The following is a 24,924-nucleotide window of genomic DNA, read 5'->3' as shown; positions in this document are numbered from 1 at the left end:
TCTCTATTTATAATCAAACTTTATATTAAAATTATATTTTCGCACTTAGGGAGGTCGAAAACGATGATGGAATATTTTCACGATTACATATGTATTACCTCGATTACGTGCAAAGTAAAAAGAGTTATAGTCACCTAAAACATATAGAATGCTAACATCTTTTCTAATACCAGTAACGGCAGACGGCACAATAACGTGCAGTGAATACACTTGACTTATAGTTTTCAGCCTCTTTCACTGTACGTTTAGGATTCGTTTGCTCAGAGGTTGATGCCCTTGCTGCTTCCTGAGCGGCTCTTCTTTTCTTCACCCTAGTGGTCCGCTTCTTCTCTTCTTTCGTCGACATCTTTTCGCGTTAAACACTGACTAAGTCGGTGTTCGTGTTGTAATTACTTAGTACGTTTTCTTTTATACTTAAGTCTTCAATCTGCCTCAAGCATGAGTTAAGATATGAAGAGGTAGGGGAAGTGACGGTTAAGGGGTTAGGGACGAGAACGGCGCCTGTACACATGCGCCGCCCTGCTGGCCACTGCCGAGAGTTGATTCTACAATACAATAAAATAAAAATAAAGAGGAGTAACCTTGGAGGTCAATCATCACCCTGAAAGCGGACAGTAGACGTCACGTAGTATATGTGTACCAAATTTCAGGTCAATAGTTCAAACTGTTTGCGAGGTACAGGTGATTTAAAATCCTGGACAGACAAACGGACAGCCATGGTAGCATTTTATATAAGATGATTTGTTGCAATAAATTGTTCTAGGTAAAACTGCATCGCGGAAATAAAAAAAAATTAAATGTATTACCAAGAACACGACGGGGACGTAGCAGCTTATTGTTCCCATTACATCTTTACAGTAATTCCTCCTCCATCGCGGGGGTTGCGTTCCAGAACCCCCCGCGAAAGGTGAAAATCCGCGAAGTAGAAACCATATGTTTATATGGTTATTTTTATATTGTCATGCTTGGGTCACAGATTTGCGCAGCAACACAGGAGGTTGTAGAGAGACTGGAACGTTATTCAAACACTGCAAACAAACATTTGTCTCTTTTTCAAAAGTTTAAACTGTGCTCCATGACAAGACAGAGATGACAGTTCCGTCTCACAATTAAAAGAATGCAAACATATCTTCCTCTTCAAAGGAGTGCGCGTCAGGAGCAGAGAATGTCGGAGAGAGAGAGAGAAAAGCAAACAAATCAATAGCGCTGTTTGGCTTTTAAGTATGCAAAGCACCGCAGGACAAAGCAGATGCAAGGAAGAGAGCAATGTGAAGGTAGTCTTTCAGTATTTTTTTAGAGGAGCGTCCGTATCGTCTAGGGGTGCGAACAGCCTCCCTGCTCACACCCCCTCCGTCAGGAGCTGAGAATGTCGGAGCAAGAGAGAGAGAGAGAGAGAGACAGAGAAAAACAAACAATTAAAAATCAATACGTGCTGTTTGATCTTTTAAGTATGCGAAGCACCGTGCAGGAAGCATATCGCTTGACAAAGCAGCCACATTTAAGCCCAGCAAGGAAGAGAGCAATGTGAAGGTAATCTTTCAGTGTTTTTTGAGGAGCGGCCGTATCCTCTAGAGGTGCGAACAGCCCCCGTGCTCACAATATTTTTGAGGAGTTTTATTTAATACGTAATACGCACTCTGGTTGGGTAGCTTCTCAGCCATCTGCCAATAGCGTCCCTTGTATGAAATCAACTGGGCAAACCAACTGAGGAAGCATGTACCAGAAATTAAAAGACCCATTGTCTGCAGAAATCCGCGAACCAGCAAAAAATCCGCTATATATTTTTAAATATGCTTACATATAAAATCCACGATAGAGTGAAGCCGCGAAAGTCGAAGCGCGATATAGCGAGGCATTACTGTATATTTACATGGCATGTTTAATGTTGACACGTGATTGTTAAACTGTTAATGTATAAATTAAAGTAAAATTAATAATAGTTATTGAAAGAATATGTGATATATTGAATACAGTTTTTAATATTGTGTACACATTTCTATTTCCATAATACAAAAAATTTGGATGGTTCTTTAAATAAAATACTACTTTGAGTTGAGTGATTTTCCTCAAATTTCATATCTGTTTGCTTTTTATCATTATGAATATCTATACAAAATTTGAATCCTCCATCTGTAATTATTACCGTAGTTTACTTGAAAATTTGTGAAAGTATTCAGTTAAAGTACCACTTCCGGTTGTGCAATTTTTCTCAAATTTCATAACTTACTTATTTTTCGTCATTTCTAATATCCACACAAAATTTGAATCACATATCTTTATTTATAACCATAGTTTACTTGGAAAAAATCTGAAATGTGTTCAGGTAAAGCACCACTTCCGCTCGATATAAGTGGCCCAAAAGTTGTTAGGATTCCTTATTTTTGATATAAAGTAAGCGTACAAAATCTCACTGACCAGGACAAAGTATTTGATTTATCGTTTTTACACAGACACACAGATGGACATAATTTCAAAAATTGTATTTTCAGACTTGGGAAGATCTGAAACGTCAAGATTCATCAAAATCTTGAGGTCAAATGTTTTCACGATTCCTATATTTTTGCCTGTACTACATATTAGAGAAAGTAAAAAGTAGGCCTCAGAGGCTTCATTGTTCTTGTGTGCAAACTGATCTTTGCTTGATCATTTTCTTCAGCTCCTTTGTTATAATTGTAAGAACTGTTCCTTTAGAAATAGAAGAATAAAGTGCAGCATTAACCCAGTAATATAATGAGTATAGTCAGAAAATGGATGGACAAATCAAATAATAGAGCCTGAACCTGTCTGACGTGAATCCTCCACCTAAAAAAGTAAAATGAACGGTTTGTGTGTTTTTCTCTTTATACCCTGCAGAAACATAAAATGTCAGGTAGGCCCAGATTAGCGAGATTAGCTATTGAGTTACTATGTTTATCAAGTTTCCTTTAAACCTTTGTGCATTGTTACTTGAAGATTTCAGTTACTTCATCTCAGGCATTTCAGGGCAAGCCATAGAAATCATTTACTTTACTTGGGGTCAGTCTGAGTTAATCCTCAGGGAGGCGTGAATTGGGAGCCACCCCACCTTTGATCTTGCCTTGCACACATGACTGCCTTGTTACCAGGTAGCCATTGCGCTTATTGTTGTATCTAATTAAGAAACTGAGGTAAAGCATCACCAGAGATTTGCTACCTGGCAGCCTGTTACATATCATTGATCTGTTTGTTTATAGCTTATGACTGTGGCCTGTAGGGCGTCCGTGAGACCCGAATCCCAGACACCACGGCACCAACACAGTTCCAGATTCAAATAATCCATGTTTTATTTTACAGAATACCTTCCACAGGCTTCTTTCAACAATCCACAATTCCTACAAGAATTCTTCCACTTCCACTCTTCCCAGGTGGGCTTCACCAAACTCACACTGGAAAGGTGCAGCAGCTCCTTTACAACCCGGACCCGGGACTACTTCCAGTGTAACAAGGCTGCCACCTCAGGCGGAACTCCTCCCTGACACGGGAGGCGGCTCCCTCTAAGTGGCACCCGAGGACCCCAAGTCTCATGTAAACACTACAGGCTGAGCAGGTCTTTCCATTAGGTGACAAAGGAGGCCGTTTGGGGCGCCATCATCTGAGAGGTTCTATTTATGAAAGTTAAGGGGCACGCTCTCTGGAGACTTTTTCTTTCTCTTCTTCTTCAAACTCGTCCTCCTCCCACAAGTGTTGTCCTCTGCCTCCCGACTCCAGCCTGCCTAAATGAAGTTGAGTGGCTGGTTTTATCTTTGACCTGGGAGTACTTTTAGTGCCGGGTCAATTGGAAGTTCTCTAAAGTAGGGTGTGTAACTCCCTGGAGCACCCTCTGGTGGTGACCACGGACCACAGCAGGTCTGCCTCACTGCACTACAGTTCCCAACATTCCTTTTCAGGTATCTGAGTGGGTCCTGAAGCCCAGTGATGCTGCCATCTAGCGGGTTGTGGAAGCATATTGTTTTGAAACTGAGCCTCCCACAATCCCTCTGTTTCATTGGCTGGTTAAGGGAATCCCACCCAGGACGCCAGCAAATACAAGCTGTCCTTTACACTTTATTCAAAGTATTTCTCGTTGAATACATAGACACAATGACTTTTGTCAGGTGGGTTTCCTTTCACAGTCTGACAGCAGGGTGTTACTTGAAAGTTAGGGAACCCTTTCAGAATTTTTCCCAGTTCTTGCATAAATATGACTTAAAACCTCATCAGATTTTCACACAAGTCCTAAAGGTACTTATGGAGAACTCGGCTAAACAAATTAGACAAAAATATCATGCGTGGTCACTTATGTATTGGGGAACATCCCCCAGAATTGCATATCTGTGAGTGGATAAAGTATGTAAACCTAGCAGGCAATCTGAAGATGAGATTCGAGTCTGGTGATGTCAATCAATGTCATGGTTGTCCATCAATGCGAAGACATTGGTCACCTTGTTTATTTGAAAAGATCAGGGCTTCATCTTCAAACACGTCTGTGCAATATGAGTGTATCAAGCCATGGACAAAGGACATTTCAGAGGACCTCTGAAAAAGAACTGTTGATGCTCAGCATGCTGGGAAAAGCTACAAAACAATCTCTAAAGAGTTTGGACTGCACCAATCCACGGTCAAGACAGACTGTCTGTCTACAAATGGAGGAAGTTTAAGACTATTGCTAGGTCGGGTTTATGCTTCACGTGATCACAGTGTGTGCGCCTGTGGACACTACTGCTATGCAAGCGTTGTACTGTTTATATTTGCACGCGTACTTTATGTAAATCTGGAAGATTCCACCAGGTGGCAGTGTGAGATATCATCACGGTGAGAACAGGTTCGGCTTTGCAGTGTTGTAAATTGCATGAAACATCCATTAAACTCTGAGGACACCTTGCCGCAATATCTCTGAAAAGGACGGATGTTTTATGATTAAATCCATCAACCCAGGGATGTGTCCATTCCAGCAAGCATCGGGCGCGAGAAAGAAACAATCCTTGGACGGGGCATCAGCTCATCGCAAAGTGAATACAAGCGCACACATACACACTGGCGTCGTTTTAACGTCACCAAACCTCCAAAACTTAATGTCTTTGGATAGAAACCGGAGCACAGTGTGGAAACCCACCAGGAAAACATGTAAACTCCAGGCAGGGTACTCCAGAGACACGACTCCCTGCGAGACAGCAGTGCTACCGCTCTGCCGCCGTGTCACCCACGTGTGTAATTATTAACAGTATTCATTATTTAAATGAAATTACCGATTTAATTGTGAAATGTAACATACATACTTTAACGCATTTCATCATGAAAGTGATATCAAGTATAAATCTAAGGATTCTAAATGTGCAGAGAGTGGAATATCATAAATGTAACGTGTTCTGTGTGGCGATTGCTGCTGTTGGGTCAGAAGGAAGCCCCAGAAGCACACAGCGATTAACAAAGGGGTCAGTTTTAAGATGACGTTTACGACGGTCTAATTTAATGATAAAGTAAACTATGAGATTAAAGGGGACGTTTTGAGATTAAAGCCGAAATTTCCACTTTAATAACAAAATACACCTTTGTACTGTGTCCCTAACGTTTTTTTCTCTGTGGTTCAAATACGTGGCCATACGTTCTGATGCTGTTGTGAAGGTGCAAAAAAAACAAAAAACGACGGCACAGAAGATGGTATGTGAGACTTTTAAAATGTATCGTGTCATTACGATGGGGAATATGCGATGCTTCAATATAAAAGCACCACGAATGCATTTGTATGTCGGCATTTTGCTTCACCACATCGAACCATTCATCAAACACTAAAGCGCGCACATCGATCCTGTACAATCCGCAAAGCGGCTTTCAGTCACATGTTGATAGTAAACAGAGACTCTGACGTCACATTTCGACTTTTATCACACTGCGCCCCCCGACTTTTTGCTGGTACTGCAACTCGCATGTGTCGCGTTAATTTCTGAGGACTTGATCAGAGGACGTGTCAAATGAACGCTGGGAATGCATGGCGGCCATGATGCGTGCATGTACGCACTCTGAGCGTGAGGTATAAACAGTCCCTTACACTCCACAGGAATGGTTGACCAACAAAGATCACTCCAAGGACAAGGCATGTGATTGTCTGCGAAGTCACAAAAGGCCCAAGGGTAACTCTTAAGCAACTCAAAGCCTCTCTCACATTGGTTAACGTTCAGGAGTCCATCATCAGGAGAAGACTGAACAACTGTAGTGTGCATGGCAGGGTTACAAGCAGAAAGTCGCTGCTTTGTGAAAAAAAAACTTTGCATTCCCGTCTACAGGAGCAAGTCTGAAAGCTGTTGGAGTAACATTTTATGGATGGGTGAGACCAACATTGAACTTTTTGGTTCAAACAAGAAGCGTTCTATTTGGTGAAAGACAAACCGTGCATTCCATCATGAGAACCTCATCCCATCTGGGAAACATGGTGGTGGCAGTATCCTGCTCTGGGCCTGGTTAGCTGCGTCTGGACCAGGACAGCTTGCAATTGTGGACGGGAAAATTTTTAATACCAGCAAATTCTGAAGGAAAATGTCATGGACTACATTCTCAAGAGAAACTGGGTCAGGTATCAAGACGACGACTCCAAGCACGCAAGTTGTTCCACTAAAGAGTGGCTGAAGAAGAATAAACTAAAAGGTTTTGGATTGTCCAAGTCAAAGTCCTGACCTTTAACCCATGTCTCACACGTGCGCATGGGAGGCAGCTAAAAGGCTCAATTGATGGTAATTCCTCGCCAAACCAAGGGATGGCAGAATGCACCAATCCTTGCTCTTTTCTATTGACAGACCAATCACTGGAAATTCCGTTTGGGTCTGATGACATCACTTCTGGCCTGACACCCGAGGACGTCACGTCCGGTTCCTGTCTGATGACATCATTTCCCCCGTTTCCCACTAATATAATCACCATGTTTGCCTGTTTGCTTTGTTCTTGTTCTAGTAACATTGAACCAGAACCTTTGCTATTTTGGCAGCCAAAGTATACGGGCGGCTGCCCCCGAACCTCTTTCTGTGTGGTGTGGAATCTATTACACCCAATGGAAATGTGGTGGAAGCACCTGAATCGTGAAGTTCATTTAAGAAAACCCAGCAACATCCCAGAGTTGAGGCAATTCTTTATGGGCTAAAATTCCTCCAAGCCAATGTTCTTTCTAATCGGGACCCGCCGGAAATGTTTTACTGCAGTTATTGCTGCAAAAAAGGGGATCACATAAAATACTAAAAGCAAAGGTTCACAAACTTGTGTCACTCACAGATTTCTGACATTGGGCCATTTTCAATACATAAATGTCCATTTGTTCAATTGTGTCCTCCTCACTTTTAGGACCAAGTGTGTAAATCTGATGATGATCCAGGTCTCATTTATGAAGGAATATGGAAAGTTCTGGAAGGCTTCCCTAACTTTTACAAGCATCACTGGACAGGCCTAGCCCCTTGTCCCAGGGAATGCTGCAGGTAGTTACGTAAGATAAATGAAAGCTTCTGCAGACCCACCAACCCCAGGGGATTCCACGGTATCAGTTAACAATTGTTTTGCAGCATAACCTCGGCCCCACCTTCTTCACGTCTGGTCCTTCACAATCACACTGCGGTGTGACGTTAACTCCCATTTAGACTTCCCACAGGTGAAGGGAGACGGCTCAGCAGCCTGCCGCTGTCTTGGCTCAGGTAGTTTATAACCCTGTTCGCAGCTGGGATTACCTTCAAATCGGATGGATTATACCCTAATATAAAAGACGTTTGGGACTGATGGGGTCTTAATGGTGTAACGTGCCTCGCAGGAACTTTACAAAGGTGACTTTTGACTCTGGATGTGGTGAAGGTAATTTTGCTTGACTTGTGGGATTTAAAGCTAACCTTGCATGCAGCGCTTGAAACCTGATCCTTCTCACGGTGTGGAGATGTGCTTGTGTGAAATCAAGGAATTAAGGTGGATCTGATTTGCTTTAAACTTGAATAGTCTGACCACAGGCAAGAAAGACTGCAATCACATCTGCTTAGCTGAGCGTTCATGTTTTGGGTGTACATTTTAATCATTTTTTTTTTTTTTTATTCAATAATGGCATAAGAAGTCTATATTATAGTCATTAGGGCCGGGCTTTGAATGGCTTACCGTTTTCTTTTTGTTTTGTGTGTAGTTCCTGGAGAATAAAGCAATCAGGAGAATCGCTTTAGGGTTGCCAGGAGCAACCACATTAGGCCGTGTGCCCCTGGGGCTGGACACCTAAATTGGTGGCACTACCAGGTGTGTGTGTGTGTGTGTCACAGTCTTTGTCACAAAAGAAGACACTGCATCTGTGGTAAGAGTGTTGGCTTTCTAGCTGCTTTCAGAATGAGCCTCTGTTGTCTGTTTAGTAGAATCTGTGTGTGTGTGTGTGTGTGTGTGTGTGTGTGTGTGTGTGTGTGTGTGTGTGTGTGTGTGTGTGAAGAGATTAAACGTTTACGCTAAGAAATATCCAGCCATTTTACTTTAGTTGAGCTCTAATCTTTGTATATTTTCATTATTTTTTTAATTAAACAGCTACAGTGGACAGATCCCCTGGCAACTGACCCACCTTTGTTTAAGCCTCACTTTCTTGTTTGCTTTGCAGTGGCGTCTGACTAAAGGTCCTGATCTTTTTTTGCTCTCTTATCCTGCCTCTGAATTGTCACCGGTCATTGGCCCCGCAGTCGGGTTATTTTACAAGCTGTGTCTCCTTCTTTTAGGTTTTACAGAAACAACAGCAGTAACACTTTCTTTCTCGCATAGCCCACAATCACACAAGAAATGCCTCAGTGGGCTTTCACAAGCCGTGTTTTTTTTGACAGCATAACCTTGACCCCCTAGTATGACCCCCCCACCCCCCCCCCGATTAAAAAAAAAAAAAAAAAAAGCACCTTCTAAAAGAAATCTAGGGATGGGTAATTCAGAGAGAAGACCCCCTTCCGGATAGGTTGGGTGTCAAAAAATGGGGTGAACAGAACACAAGTGGTCCTCTTCACAGAGCTGGGTGGTCTGTCTATCACAGCCACCTCAGAAATTCCAGCACAACAATACAAACTGCTTTGTTCTTGCATGGCCTTCCTCACCGATTGACCTTTAGAATAGGGGTGTTAAACTGGGGTCCTGGGTGGTCCTCATTGGCTGGCTGCAGGTTTTCTTTCCCACCACTTTATTAATTAGTAAACAGTTTCTGCTGCTAGTTGAATGTGCTTCGTTTGCCTTAAAAGATTAAGTTTGGATGTTTTTCAAGTCAAAAGTTAGTTCTTCACAGACATGATATACTGTATATGAATTGGTCTTGTGAAATTGTGTTCCAATGTCTGGTATTTTTTTTATAAATTTTAAAAAATATCATCCGACACTGGTGGAAATAACGAGGCACAGGTACAACCAGAAAATTGTCCACATACGTCCATTATTCACGAGTATTGATCCTTGTCTTGAGATTACACACACATTGTAAAATACCTTATACATGTCATTTTAGACAGTGGTGCTTTGTGCCCCAATGCCACCATTTAAAAGCACAGTTTTTGGGTAAGATTTTTTTTTTAATGTATAGAAAATTCTGGACTTGGGTACACAATTTTGTATGTCATATGCATTTATATCACGAGCCTATGGTGTTGTGGATGATGGGCTATCTGTCGGGCAGACCACAGTTTGTGAGGTGCCACATGAGAGGGTGGGCATCAAACTAAAAGAAGTGGCAGTCCAGGGTGATGTATTTAGGTGGGTGCAGAATTGGCTCAGACACAGGAAGCAGAGGGTGATGGTGGGAGGAACCTCATCAGAATTGGGTGAAGTTAAGAGTGGTGACCAGCAGGGGGCAGTGCCGAGGCTGCTGCAATTTTTAATATATATAAATGATTTAGATAATAATATAAGTATGCAGATGATACCAAGATAAGTGGATTGGCAGATAATTTGGAATCTGCTATATCATTACAGAGGGGCTTGGACAGCAGACAGGCTTGGGCAGATTTGTGGCAGATGAAATTTAATGTCAGTAAATGTAAAGAATTACACATAGGAAGTAAAAATGTGAGGTTTGAATACACAATAGGCGTTTGGAAAATCGAGAGTCCACCTCATGAGAAGGATTTAGGAGTCATAGTGGACTCTAAGCTATCGACTTCCCGAAAGTGTTCAGAAGCCATTAAGAAGGAGTGGTGGCTCTGAGGCTAAGGATCTGTGCTGGTATCCAGAAGGTTGCCGGTTCGAATCCCCGTCACTGCCAAAAGAGATCCTACTCTGCTGGGCCCTTGAGCAAGACCCTTAACCTGTAATTGCTCCAGGGGCGCTGTACAATGGCTGACCCTGCGCTCTGACCCCAAGGGGTATGCGAAAACTAACAAATTCTTAATACAAGAAATTGTATTAGGCGAAATAAAGAACAAAAAAAAAAAAAAAAAAAGAATGTCAGGTTATATGGTGCCTTGATGTGTGGAGTACAAGTCACAGGAGGTTCTGCTCAAGCTTTATAACACACTGGTGAGGCCTCATCTGGAGTACTGGGTGCAGTTTTGGTCTCCATAAAGACATGGCAGCACAAGAAAGGGTCCAGAGAAGATCTATGAGCCAGACTTGGCTGATTCCAGGGCTACAGTGAATGAATTATGAGGAAAGATTAAAAGAGCTGATCCTTTACAGTTTAAGCAAAAGAAGATTAAGAGAAGTCGCAAAATCAACCAGAATGTTCAAGCAAATTATAGAAAAAGTCCCAATCTAAATCTGTTAATTAGTTCTCTCGTGAAAAACGGAGAGACAGACGGACGTTGGATTTTATATATATATATATATAATATTGTGGGGAACAGCCCGGACACAGACAGGTAGACATCATTTTGTACCCAACACACGTTTATTTACAAGTTCTATTTACAAAGTTCAAGTGCATCACAACCCACAGACTCCCCAAAGTCCAGGCCAACCACTATGCCTCACTCTTCAGGCCGACTCCGTGTCTCCTTCTGAGACCTTGTCCAACTGCTCTCCCGACTCCAGCCTCATTGTGAAGGGAGGTGGCCCCTTTTATTAGCACCCGGATGTGCTCCAGGTGTGTTCCGGCAATCTCCCACGAACTCGCCCCAGTGCGGCGGAAGCACTCCGGTTGTCCCCATTCGTCTTCCCCCCCAGCACTTCCTGGTGTGGCGGAAGTGCTGGGGTCCAGGGTTCTCCAGGTATGGGGGTGCCCCCTGGCGGTGACCACGGGCCACTACAGGGTTGAGCTTCCCAGCTCTGTATCCGTGGCGGTCGCCTCCTCGTGGTCTGGAGGAGGCATGAGCCCTCCTCCTGTCTTCCTGGGCGTCCCGGGTGGGTGCCACCCCCAGCCGCGTGCCACTATATATATATATATATATATATATATATATATATATATAAAATATATATATATATATATATATAAAATATATATATATATATATTATTATGTAATAATTCTGGGCTCATCAGGCATACACACTCACTGCACCACCACCCCGGGGAATCGTGCTAGGTAACCACCCATACAGTCAGATTGTGATTCAGACTACGAATGCCATGAATATATATATATATATATATATATATATATATATATATATATATATATATATATATATATATATATATATATATATATAATATATTCGCAGTTAGGAGACCCAGGTTCGCTTCCCGGGTCCTCCCTGCGTGGAGTTTGCATGTTCTCCCCGTGTCTGCGTGGGTTTCCTCCCACAGTCCAAGGACATGCAGGTTAGGTGGATTGGCGATTCTAAATTGGCCGTAGTGTGTGTGGGTGTACTGCGGTGGGTTGGCACCCTGCCCGGGATTGGTTCCTGCCTTGTGCCCTGCGTTGGCTGGGATTGGCTCCAGAAGACCCCCGTGACCCTGTGTTTGGATTCAGTGGGTTGGAAAATGGATGGATGGAGATGTCTCGACGACGCATCATGTCTTCTCTGTTCCCGTCGACACCTGAGTTACTGCATAGTGCGCTCTGTTAATGTATCACTCAGATACCATTTTGTCAAAGTTCATCATAGTGGAAATTGTTTGGTAATGAATGTTGGCATTTTGTGGTGTTATTGATTTTTGCTGTGTAATTCGATTATAATATGGCAGAACATGTGGCAGATGTGTACTGCTATTGAATTTAGTTAGACATTTTATATGTTTACCTCATTTAACGTGTCTGTATTTTTCTGTTTTTTCGGTTATATGATCTAAGTTTTTGCTGAAAGTCGAAGAAGGTTATGCTTAACTCTTTTAGGGCAGATGTCGATGTTTGTTGACACGTAGACCTGAGGGTGGATGTCGACTAAAGTCAACATTCAGGGGCAGACGGCAAAAAAAAGCTGTAAACGCCAATAAAACTCACTGTTCTGTTATAGGGAGGCTCTCTTTGCTAGGAGGACTATTAGACTCGTTGACTTGACATCAAACCCCTCCCTGCGTGTGCATGAGTAGCGTGGAGTAAACAACTTCTAGAATGACGTCAACATTGGGCAACAGTGCAAAGCGAATGTGCAAAGCAAAATACACCATGCATATTATTTATTTATGTATTTTTTGCATATTATTGCTAAATTGGACTTATTGAACGATTTTGATGCAAGTGATCTGGAGATAGAAATCAAAAGTTTCAGGTAACTGCACCAGCTGAACGGTCCCCAGCAGATCGTGAAGCTGACACGCCTATGGCAACGTTCCCCTGGGAGGACTACACAGACCCTTACCAAACTCCAATTTTGATACAAATGATCTGGAAATCGAAAACAAAAGACAGGCACCTGCATCAGTTGATTGGTCCCTAGCTGGTTGTGGTGCTGAACATGTGTGTGTAGCCGATGTGCCTGCGGTAACGTTCACCCTGGGAGGACTACACAGACTTAGATCTGCGAGAGGCAAACTGGCAACTGGACTTCTTCAAACAACGCGGCCTGCTTGTGGACGCTACAGATTACCAGCCACTTGACTACTTCAAGCTGTGCCTTTCATCTTATGAGTGATGAGACAAACAGGGATGGAATAAGTAGGTGAATTTACGTTCTGCAGGGGCTCATGGATCATAAAACTGAGTAACATTTGTCATAAATAAGTATTTTATATTGATTTATGTGTGAAGCCATTGCTTTGTGTGCTTTTCAGAAAACTCTGCCTTTCGGTAAATTATTCAGCCCTGGGATAAAAGTGGAAACAAAAAATAATTAGCCCTAAAAGAGTTAAGAGAATGACCTAAGAGTCGTAGTAGACTCATCATTATCTGCATCAAGACAGCAGGTAGGATGTTAAGTTATACTAGCCGATGCCCGCCATAGCATACGGCGGTGTAAGAATAGGAACGGAAAACGGTGAGAAAGGAGTTCAGAAGTCAAGAAGAAATAAATACTTCTTGAAAGACGCAGTTGTGAATAGGTGTTTTGGTGGAGATGACAGATAATGAGTTGAAAGATCTAACCCTAGAAAAAGCCATGTACAACTGACCGTGGCTGAAAACTGGTTGTTGTAGATTAGCGCAAATCTTTGCAAACGTTTGTCCTTGGGACTTGTTGATAGTCATGGAGAAGGCGAGTCTGAGTGGGAATTGTGTGCGTTTAAATTTAAAAGGGAGATTGGTGTCGGAACGAAGGAGAGAGATTCTGGGAATGAAGATTGTTTCAGAATTCTGGATAGCGATCAGTTTGCACTCATTAATATTTATATGTATTCTGGTAACGATGAGTCTTGCTCCGTTACAAAGACCTTTTGATGACATAATATTTCGGAGGAGCATAACTACTGCTCCCACCTTCAGATGAAGGATATGGGGAGACATGCCAGTTGGTGTGAGGGTGTGTAAAAACTCCCGTGGGTACGTTAGTTGATCATTAGGATCGTCACTGACTACTGTATGTACACTCTTGAAGGTCACTTTTTCACCCTGTATAAGATCAAGAACTTTGTTGTTAATATGTAGAGAATCGTCGTCTGTGACGCTCAGTATTGAACAAGCAAATTCTTGGGGAGTCACGGTCGAGAAATTAATATCACCGTAAAGTTGAGCAACTGGGTCTTGTTGTTGTGGTAAACATTGAGAAGGTAGTTCTGCCGTGTCTCTAGTTTTACCTTCCTGAACTTGAAGAAGCCATTGAACAAATTGAGTTTCACTTTTCGAGAGCTCTCATATTTTTTGTGAGTTTTAGGACTTTCATTTTGTTCCACAGCCTGTGTTTGTTGATGGAAGTAGAGTTGACAATGATTACAGTTTTTCAAATTATGAAGAGAATGAATGCCGTGGATCCCGGCTGTTAGTTTAAAATAAAGTCTGTAACAAGAAAATGGGGGACCTTTGGTTTATTGGTTGGATTTTTCACTAATATTACAAAGTTTTTTTTTTTTTGTTGTTTCTTCATATATAGGAACACAGACACATGAAATAAATTACCAAGCAGGGTGATGGACAGTAGGTGTTTAGAGACCTTCAGAACTCGAGTTGTTGTTGCTTTGGACGATCTTGGTGAATCAGATGGACGAGCTTGTTGGATTGAATGGCCTGTTGTCATCTGTGTGGATATTCTTATGTTTTTATGGTAAAAACAAAATCTATATAAAGCAATTGAAGTGCAAGTCAGTTAAAATCAAGGCAACACAATATGTTCCATTTAGTAAGAGAAAGAGGTCGGGAGCATGAGCCGGTGAGTATGTTGGTGTGCCCACCACATTATGAACCACCCAGATTGGGACCTGAATGCAGAGGGTGAAACCTCAGCACCACACTGGAACAGTCTGAGTTTTTTTTTTTTTTTTATGGTGGTAGGAGTGCCAATCCTGCCCCAAGTTTTCCCTGTAAGTTGGAGGACCTGCTTGCAGGACTGGATGCAGACATTAACGTCATACCCAGGTCAGTGGTGCTCTGAGGCTAGGGATCTGCACTGGTAATCGGAAGGTTGCCGGTTCAATTCCTGTAAATGCCAAAAGTGACTCTACTTCGTTGGGCCCTTGAGCAAGGCCCTTAACCTGCAATTGCTCCATCCTGGGTATGACGTTAATCTGCATCCAGCCCTGTACATAGGCCATCCAACCTACAGGGAAAAACCTGGGGGTTGGTGGCAGAATTGGCACTCCGGCCACCATAAAACACCTCACACTGTTCCATTCCATCTGAACTAGTGTGGTGCTGAGGTGTCACCCGCCGCATGGCTACACTCAGTTCCCGATCTTGGACCCTGAGTTGGTTTCTCATGTGGTCTATCAGCGTGTCCTCCTAAACTCTCTCTCTCAGGTCAAGGCAATTGCAGGTTAAGGGCCTTGCTGAAGGGCCCAATGGAGTAGAGATTCGAACCGGCAACCTTCCATTTGCCGGCTCAGAGCCAATAGCTTCATTCCTTTAACTTTAGTGATAATCAGGTACTGTGAAGAAGTGACTAGCCAGTGCGGCCCTCCAGGATTAGAGAAGCTCGCCAACAGGCCGCGGAGCCCAGTTCACTTATGCTTAATTCTGTGTATCGTGAGGTTCCCTGCGCAAAGCTTTACGCCATACCCACTTGGCATTTAGCCCTTTGTATCTGAAACAGATAATTCCAAATACAACTCTCTGATCATTAATTTGGGTGTGGGGGGAGGGGGGGGATTTAGGGTGCGTCCCCTAGATCTATCTATTTTACAACATTTTATGGAGCCTGGTGTGCTTGTGGTTTAACATCACACTTTTGCTTCTCCTAATTTGAGATCCTTTTCCTATTTTGTGCCAGTGAAGCATAGAAAACCATATAGAGGGCACTGTAAACTGAAGTAGTGTTATTTTAGGACAACATGTGGGTCTTTTTATCTTCCAGCGTCTGTGTACGGTGATTTATGTATAGGTGTTTAAAGATTTGTGCAGTCTGCTGCAATAAAAATATCCATTAGCTCTCCCCCTCCACCTTGCCCTTCCTGACAGTTACTGGACAAAAACAAGTTAGGCTGCCAGACTGTCAGGCAGATACAGGAATTAACACACTAAGTGGGGGTTGGGGGGGGGGGGGGGTATTCGTCTGGTCATTGTGATTTCTGCCACGGGGGCTGCACAGCCAGACGAGCTCTGTGCTTCAGGGCCTTCCTTTGCAGGCGGCTCGTCTGGCTCAGCTGCCCTAACCAGCTACCCGTCACCCTTGACTGGCTGAATGATGCGGGGCCGCCGCTGACCCTGACAGAGACTGGCACCAGCTGATTTGTTGACTTGTGGTATGAGGCAGCAAATCTTCGCTCGGCTCTTTGCTGCATCCCTATCCCAGCATCCCCTGCACAGTTTACTGCAGTAGCCCAGCCTCGGCACTCTGTGAGGATTTTTAGAGGAAGCAGAGAGAGAGAGAGTAGGGGGGGGGGGGCGGGCGCAGGGTGGGGGGGATGTGTAAGGGAAAACAAAAAGTCATTTGAGATGGATTGGCTTGCATCCTGGCACGCTGTTGCCTGGTCCTCGGTTGCCCTTTCCTCCTTGCTATCGTGTGTGTTTTTGTTTTTTGTTTTCTCTTCCATTTTGTATCCCTGGGGAGACAGAAAGTCAATCTGCGTTCTGAATTTTTTTTTTCTTCTTCTTCCGAGACCGGACTGAAGGCTCCCAGCAAGTAACGAGATATGCCTTTACTCTAAGAGGATGGCTTGGCTATGGTAGGGGTTCTCTGTGGGGTGAAATGCATGAAGGCTGCACTTTGTTGTTTTGAATGTAAATCCCCCACAACTCTCCATCCCATGCGTTGGCTTCCCTGATGTGCTTATGTTCCCAAGTGCCATTTTTATGTTTTTTTTTGGTCAGGAATACAACAAATTGCACATTTATATTGGATTATCATAAATGTATTGCTTCTAGAATTTAGCAGTACTCTGGAAGTGTACGCTATTTTTGCCCGTGTGCCGCGGGGACCGGTGGCATGATGAGTGCGTCATTTGAGAGCAGCCCTATGTTGACGCTGACGGCTATCGGGGCTCAAGTGGCGGCTTAAGGTCCATCATGTTTATTGCAATGCAGCTCCATTACCAGCAACGATAAAGGTGAAGGTTTGTGGCTGCCTTCAGTCCTGATTCTTGCCGTGCTGCAGCACATCCTTACTGAATTGAACAGGCAGGGCATTTGTGTCATCCATTCATTTCTGGCATGGCATTTGGATGATTTATGTGATTAAAGGTAAAGCCTGAGCCTCCAGCCTGGTGCACCTGCATAACCCATAAGGCAGATTTATTAATATTTAAAACGGCCAGCTGTTTTGATAATCTTAGAATTGTAAATATTGAAATGACCCGGTGGTGGTGGTGGGGTGGGGGGGTGTGAGAGACGGAGGAATGGAATTGCTGGTGAGTTTGCCCTAAAATGGGCCCTTGGCATCTTCAGCCACTCGACTGTTCACATGCTCCCAGCTTCTTTGTCCCTCCAATGCTGCCTGGCTCAACGTGTCCTGGAGACAGAGGCGCAACCCTTATTCCACGCTGTTACCCCCAAGCTCCAATCCAGGGTCTAGTCCGAGTCTTGCTAGTGGCGCAGCATTCACGCCAATGGGCTGGGTGATGCATGCGATCAAAGTGCTCTACTTAGCGGAGTGATGGCTTTGAGGCTAAGGATCTATGCCTGTATCTGGAAGGTTGCAGGTTCGAATCCTGTTATTGACAAAAGGGATCCTACTCTGCTGGGCCCTTGAGCAGGGCCCTTAACTTGCAATTGCTGCAGGGATGCTGTATAATGGTGGACCCTGTGCTCTGACCTCAAGGGGTATGTGAAAATAAATTCCTAATACAAAAAAATTGTATAAGGCGAATAAATAACCAAAAAATAATAAAACGGTGATCCCCCGTCTATCACGGAAATTACGTTCCAGACCCATCAGCGATAGGTGAAAATCTGCGATTTATAGTTTAAGCCTTAAAATACCCTTCCCACACGCTTTAAACAAATGTAAACTTATGTAATGGCGAGCGACGTCCGCGTAACGCTTTCCTTCCCGAAGCATATCCAGGAGTTTTACCTTCTCCTGAATGGTCAGGGTCTTCCTCTGACGCTTAGGCTTACTACTACCAGAAGGCTTAGAAGATGCAGGACGCTTGGGAGCCATCGTAGGGCTTAAAATAAAAAGTTCACAAAAAGTTTGCTTACAACAATCGGACCCCAAGCAAGGTACGCGATACACAGAGAACTGAGATGTGTCGGGGACCCACGCTCACTGTTCTTGCGAGATTACACCACGTTAGCAGCAGCCAATCAGAGTCCAAGAGAATGAAAATCCAGCTCTGATTGGTTGAGTCTCCTCTTTCAGCCAATAACAGGCCTTGTAAGACATCATCTGGGTACTGTAACGCAAAACTCTTTGTCTGCCGTAGTGACTGCTGAAAACCGTATGCTTTGTTATGAATTGGCTGCAAAGTACACTACAGGTAGGATGTACTTATTGAATTTTTCCAAGATATAGCGGGGGCGCGATAGCTGAACCACGATATAGCAGGGGATCACTTGTAATAAAGTGCTGTGTCTGTGCTCCCCACCCCTTTAATTAGGCTGCTTTAAATCTGACTTCTCAAAATATTCCTGCCCTCTCGGACAGTTCTTTCGTCACCTGACGAGTATGTCTATCTGTGGTCCGGACCCTGTGTTTGCTACAGTATTCTTTGAGTGGTCGAGGTGCTGATGACTCTGGGAATGTGGGTGTGAATCACTCGCCCCTCCCAGGGTGAAACTTTCAACTCGGGTGTGTGTTTTTGCTTTCTGTTTGTTTTAGACATTGTGGTGGATGACCAGCATCCTTACCCGGCCAGGACGTCTGCGCAAAGGACTGGAGGAGACAGCATACATAGGGCATTATTGCCCCCGGGTTGTTAGATGGTAGCCCCCCTGGGTTGCAGCGGTCCCTCGGATTCCTGCAGGGCATCATGGGACTTGGAGTTTGCTGACTCAGCCCTGTTAGGTTCCGTGGGGGTGCTGCAGGGATTGGAGAACCCTACTTCATAGGGCTTCTGCCTCACCCAGAAGTGCTTCCACACCACACTAACAGACCACTGGAAGGACTCCCCAGTGCAGCATTAAAGAAGCCCACTAACTTCATTCCAGGAGCCAGAGTTGGGAGGAAGAGGGACGAAGCTTGCTGGAAGAGGAGTGGAGGCAGGAGAAGAGGCAGAGATAGGGAGAAGAAGAAAAGAAAGTGCTGTGTGCTTTATTTGGACTGTGTTGTAAAGGTGGGAAACGGATTGGGAAGTGTTTCCCACAGACATAAAAGCCAGCGTATTGCTGGACATGTGGCTTGTCTGTCTGTGTCAGGTATGGGGAGCTGGAGTACCCTCTAGTTGACATAACATAAAATTTAATTTTGATCGTTTTCTCGGTAATGTCATTTAGTGCGTCAGGAATGGTGTTGACTGGATGAAAGTCGTCAATGTGTTTTTCACAGCAAATAAACAGAGTTTGCCGAATATTTTCCTGGAAATTCATTTTGTGGCGGTGTGATGAAGGAGGTTTATTGCGCTGTAAGCTTATGATTAGATAAATAATTGAGAATGAGCAGGTGAATGTGGAAATGTGCATGAGATGCTCTGAGGGCGATTGAGGTGCTAGGCTGAGCGCCCTTTTCACGTGCAGACGCAAGCAGGTCAGTTGAGTGCTCGGAAGGTCAAGTTACACCTCGGAGTTGGTGATTGTGGCACCTGCGCCCAGATTCAGATTTGAAGGAAGCCTGGGTGGAGAGAGAGAGAGCAGAAATCTGAGAGCTGTGAGAATGAGATGGCAGCATCGGGGTATTCGAGTCAGTGTGATGGACAGGAGCAGAGCAGTCGGTAGTCCCATGGAGAAGTGAGTGATCAGCGCTCCAGTTGTGGATCATTCCCTGCTGAATGATTATGGAGGAGTGGGCTATGATGGAAGTGTCCCTGCTGAGGATCTGGGAGACGCAGTGTCGAGTGATCTGTGCAGTGCAGTGACAGGGACATAAAACCGAGGTCCTGACTCTCTCTGGTCATTGAAGATCTCTGGGCATCTTTCGTAAAAAGTAAAGTGTATCCTGATGTCCTGGCTAAATGGCCCACCATGGCCTAGTCAATCTGGCCCCCTAATCATCCACTGCCTCTTATTGTCTGTCTCTCTCCCCTCTTCACCACCTAATAGCTAATATGCAGTGAGCATACTGCCAAAAAATGGCTGCCGTCACATCACCCAGCTGGGTGCTACAAATATGTGATGTATTCAGAGACGATCATTCTGCTCTTTTCTCGCCTGAACTTTCCTCGGCTTTGTTGGTGGTGGTTGAAGTGACTCCCCACTGTTTATCTAAGGAGCTTTGAGTAGCGAGAAAAGCACCATATAAATATAGCAAATTGTGATTATTGGTATAAATGTGGCTGTGGCGGGTGGCATGGTGGCGCAGTGGTAGTGCTGCTGCCTCTCAGGAGACCTGGGTTCGCTTCCCGGGTCCTCCCTGCGTGGAGTTTGCATGTTCTCCCCTTGTCTGCGTGGGTTTCCTCCCACAGTTCAGACATGCAGGTTAGGTGCACTGCCGATCCTAAATTGTCCCTAGTGTGTGCTTGGTGTGTGTGCCCTGCGGTGGGCTGGCACCCCGCCCAGGGTTTGTTCCTGCCTTGCGCCCTGTGTTGGCTAGGATTGGCTTCAGCGAGTTGGAAAATGGATGGATGGATGTGGCTGTGGCACAAGATGGATGAAACATGAATCTCTAGCGGTAGTTAGTTTCTCTTTTTCTTGGTTTGGCGGCATGGTGTCGCAGTGGTAGTGCCGCTGCCTCGCAGTTAGGAGACCTGTGGTTCTCTTCCCAGGTCCTCCCTGCGTGGAGTTTGCATGTTCTCCTCATGTTTGCATGGGTTTCCTCCCACAGTCCAGAGACATGCAGGTTAGGTGCACTGCCGATCCTAAATTGTCCCTAGTGTGTGCTTGGTGTGTGTGTGTGTGCGTGTGTGCCCTGCGGTGGGCTGGCACCCTGCCCAGGACTTGTTTCTGCCTTGTGCCCTGTGTTGGCTGGTATTGGCTCCAGCAGACCCCCGTGACCCTGTGTTAGGATATAGCGGGTTGGAAGATGACTGACTGACTGACTGACACGACTGGCTTCAGTTTTATGATCTATTTTTTTGACTTGCTCAATATACTGTAAAGAAAAGTAACATTGCAACAATGCACGCTACGATCCGATCACTGTAAACAGAAGTGAAAACAAAATCGAGGCTGGTGCATTCTTTAACTGCCTTGTAGCGCAATGGTAGTGCTGCTGTTTTGCAGTAAGAGACTGTGGAAGATTTTGGGTTCGCTTCCCGGTTTCTCCCTGTGTGGATAGCGCTTTGAATACTGAAAACACCGGTATATCAATGTAATGAAGTATTATTATTCTTATGCGTCCAGCGCGCTCTCTCTCCCGCGCCTGTATGCGTGTGTGTGTCGCTCGCTCTCTCTCGCTCGCTGCACGTGTTCCTGCAGGCATACCAGTAAGTGAATGAAAAGATGGAACTCTGGAGAGAGCAACATACAACTGTCCGTGACTGAAAACTGGTTTTGGCAGATACATGCACATCTTTTTGAAAGTTTGGCCCTGTGCCTTATCAATTGTCATCGCAAAGGCAAATCTAACAGGAAATTGTCTTCGTGTTAAAGTAAAAGGCAAATTATCCGCGACAAACTGTTTTACACGCTGCATACCAACCCGCGGCGTAGTATACGCCGCATAATCACGCCGCTTTTTTAATGTTTTTTAAGCAGAGGGAAAAAATGAACATTTGCAAAATCCGTAACGGCTTTCAGTAAGTACAATGCACACGCGTTTAATTTGTCAGCCACTTTTTGCCAGCAGTCTTTTCTGGTTTGGGCTGCTTTTGCAGTGTTACCGCTTGTGCATATTAATCTTGAAATCCTTCGAGTAACTAATTAACTAACTAACACCCACCCAGCTTGTGAGAAAAAAATGTGCCCGTTCTTTCATCATTTTGTTGCAGCCTATCAAAGACTTGCTGATCATGTTTTCTAGACTCAATATACAGTGGAACCTCGGTTCACAACCATAATTCGTTCCAAACCTCTGGTCGTAAACCGATTTGGTCGTGAACCGAAGCAATTTCCCCCATAGGATTGCATGTAAATACAATTAATCCATTCCAGACCATACGAACTGTATGTAAATATATTTTTTAAAGATTTTTAAGCACAAATATAGTTAATTATTACACCATAGAATGCACAGTGTAATAGTAAAAACATTGAATAACACTGACATAAACACCCAGGCTCCCTGCTCAGCTGCATGGCATGTGCAGTGCATGCGCAGGCTCTCTCTCAGCAGCACGCGAGCCCCCGCCCCCCCCCCCCCCCCCCCCCCCCCCCCCCCCACACCCCCCCCCAGCCCCACCCCCCCCCCACCCCCCCCACCCCCCCCTCTCTCTCTCTCTCAGCAGCACGCAGCCTCCCCCACCCCCCCCTCTCCCCCCCCTCTCTCTCTCTCAGCAGCACGCGAGCCCCCACCCCCTCTGTCTCTCTGCTTCGGGCATTTCTCCCCTGTGTAGTGTGTGAGCGAGTGAGGAGAGAGAGAGAGAGCAAGCCAGTACGTTACAGTGAGCGAGAGCAGGCTCGAAGGCAATGTGTTCCTGTGGTATAGCGGGTCCATAGCTCCCCTTCAAAAGGCCATTTTTAATCAGGCGACTGACAGTAGTGGAGTCAGGCACAGAGAAGGTCAGCTGCAGAGAGAGCGTCTCGACTGTTGCAGGGCCTGAAGCAGGTGAGACGCTAATGAAAAAGAGGCACAGGGCTTATTGGTTTTTAAAGACTGCTTCCTTCATTGTGTTTTAACTTCAGTTTTAAAGGATTGCGCGGCTCTCTCTTGCGCTGCCTGTGTGTGCCTCTGTCTCTCTGTGGCGTTGCCTCTGTGTGTGTGTGTGTGTGTGTGTGTGTGTGTGTGTGTGTGTGTGTGTGTGTGTGTGTTTGTGTGCCCTCTGTCTCTCTCGCGCTGCCTGTATGTGCCTCTGTCTCTCTCTGGCGCTGCCTCTGTGTGAACCAAGGTTCCACTGAGGTTGACTAATGAAAAGTCAACGTGGCTCAGAGCTGCAAGTGTACTGTGGCACAGACAAACAAATGACGGCATGTTTCCCTTGGCGTCGCGTCCTGTTGTTCTCCCAGTTTTGACCATTCTCTTAGCATTGACTCTCATGCTGGTTTATGATATTATCTTAATTGCTTATTTCAATCTTAAACAGCTGCATTCACTGTTTTAATGGCTCCTTATTAGCAATAAGATGTAAATGACAAAGCAGCCAACAGTTCTCCATCTAGCTTGTTTCCATTTACATCTGTGTGTTCATCATACACTGTTTGATTTAATATAACACTTAATAGAAAATGTGACAGACTGAAAATTACCCTTTTTAGGCTTCAAATCATTTGTAATATAAGAACTTACATTGCAGAGCAACAAGCCATAAAATTAAATAAGGTCTGAGATTGACAAGGATTGGTTTCTAATTAAGCAATTGGGTTGGAATGAAAACCTGTAGCCACTGCGGCCCTCCAGGACCAACATTACCCAACCCTGCTCTAGACCATCCTCAGGAAACTGTGACACACAGACATTGAGATGTTTGCGGTATCGGGGGACACTAAAACGTTGGGATTCATTGGAAACTGAAAATCGAAATTTTCTGCGAATCGAAAGCTTTCGCCCCCAACCCCACACCGTAGACAATAGGTTATGGTGGTGGAGGCCGCAAAGCAAAAATAGATGAAGTGGATTTTTGTGTCGAGAATAGTAATGTTGACTGAAAGTTTATGGGAGGACAACTTTGTCATAAACAGGCCAAAGTTTTCAGTCCTTCCAGAATGAATGAATTGCGTAATGAGCTTCTCTTCGTGGACTTCATGGTGTCTGAGGTGCGCGGATCTGTCCAGAGGCTGAAAACTGTCCTTGCTGCAGCTGGGTACTTGGCGTTTTTTTACATGCATCTCTCAGTTTTTGCTCCAAGGTTTATATGCCGACAGAACACGTATGGAGTGGCCTTAGCGAGTGCTTTGGGAAATCACTTTGGTCATTGGCACGCTTGTTGGTTTATTTTATTTTTTTGGCCTTGCACTCTTCTTATTCTGTGGTATGGTGGCATTTCAGGTGATGAAACAAGCTGGTTGTGTTGTGTTGGGTCACCGCGACAGCTGAGTTTATGTTTGACTTCCTATTTGAATTGCGTCTTTGCTTCATCCTCCTTTTTAAGCTCTGACTGCCAGACTGGTTTTAGCCTTAAAATTAGAGCTACCAAACTCTGAATGCTGTAGACATATATATATAAAATGTGTATGTTTTATACCTGTTTCTTTTTTTTATTCCCTGAAATCTAAAGTTAAAGGTCCATCACAGGACCATTTCTGTGATGTGTGTGTTGCTTTATTTGCAGTGAGCGCTCCCTCACCTTCTGTCTTTCTCTCTCTTTCCCAGCGTGCAGGGTGGAAGAAACTGTGACCCTTATGTCAGAGTTTTAGGATGGCCAGTGAAGGCTCCAGTATCCCCAGTCCCGTGGTGCGTCAGATTGACAAGCAGTTCCTGATTTGCAGCATATGCCTGGATCGCTACAAGAATCCCAAAGTCCTCCCTTGCTTGCACACCTTTTGTGAGAGGTAAGAGTCCCACTTTCTGTGTGTACAAAACAGACACACACTTGCTAGCTTCCAGTCTTTCTATTTTGGGATGCCCCCATCAGGGTTTTTTTTTTGGGGTGATCCTGATCACCAGTTTCATGTTACTGGATCAGCTGATAACAGTACTGATTTTTTTTTTTTTTTTTATCCCTTAAACATTTTATACTAAGCTCTTACATGACCAGATGCATAGAAGCCTTACGTTCTATATTAAACTGTTAACTTTGGTAATTTACTGTTTATAATTAAACTATACACCACAGGTGTTACCTGATCATTTTTATTAACAAAATTAAATTGTGTAGGCTTATTGTCAGGGCTGTGAAATTGTTACACAAATCCTTCGACTTCGACTCCTCAAT

General features: G+C 44.4%; 1 protein-coding gene across 7 annotated transcripts in view; it reads left to right on the top strand.

Annotated features, from left to right (window-relative positions):
• trim2a (tripartite motif containing 2a) overlaps positions 1-24,924 on the top strand; it is a 193,061-nt gene that overhangs the window by 108,222 nt on the left and 59,915 nt on the right. For 6 of the 7 annotated variants that reach the window (XM_028802681.2, XM_051928161.1, XM_028802680.2 and 3 more), the window contains exon 2: positions 24,363-24,541. In XM_028802681.2, coding sequence (XP_028658514.1) covers positions 24,408-24,541 — 134 coding nt within the window. In that variant the 5' untranslated portion in view covers positions 24,363-24,407. Of the gene's footprint in view, positions 1-16,364; positions 16,591-24,362; positions 24,542-24,924 lie in introns of those variants that run through there. The other variant, XM_028802682.2, reaches the window with a different exon arrangement.

Source organism: Erpetoichthys calabaricus, chromosome 5, assembly GCF_900747795.2.
Source record: "Erpetoichthys calabaricus chromosome 5, fErpCal1.3, whole genome shotgun sequence".
NCBI lineage: Eukaryota > Metazoa > Chordata > Cladistia > Polypteriformes > Polypteridae > Erpetoichthys > Erpetoichthys calabaricus.
This window is presented reverse-complemented; position numbering and strand designations above follow the sequence as displayed.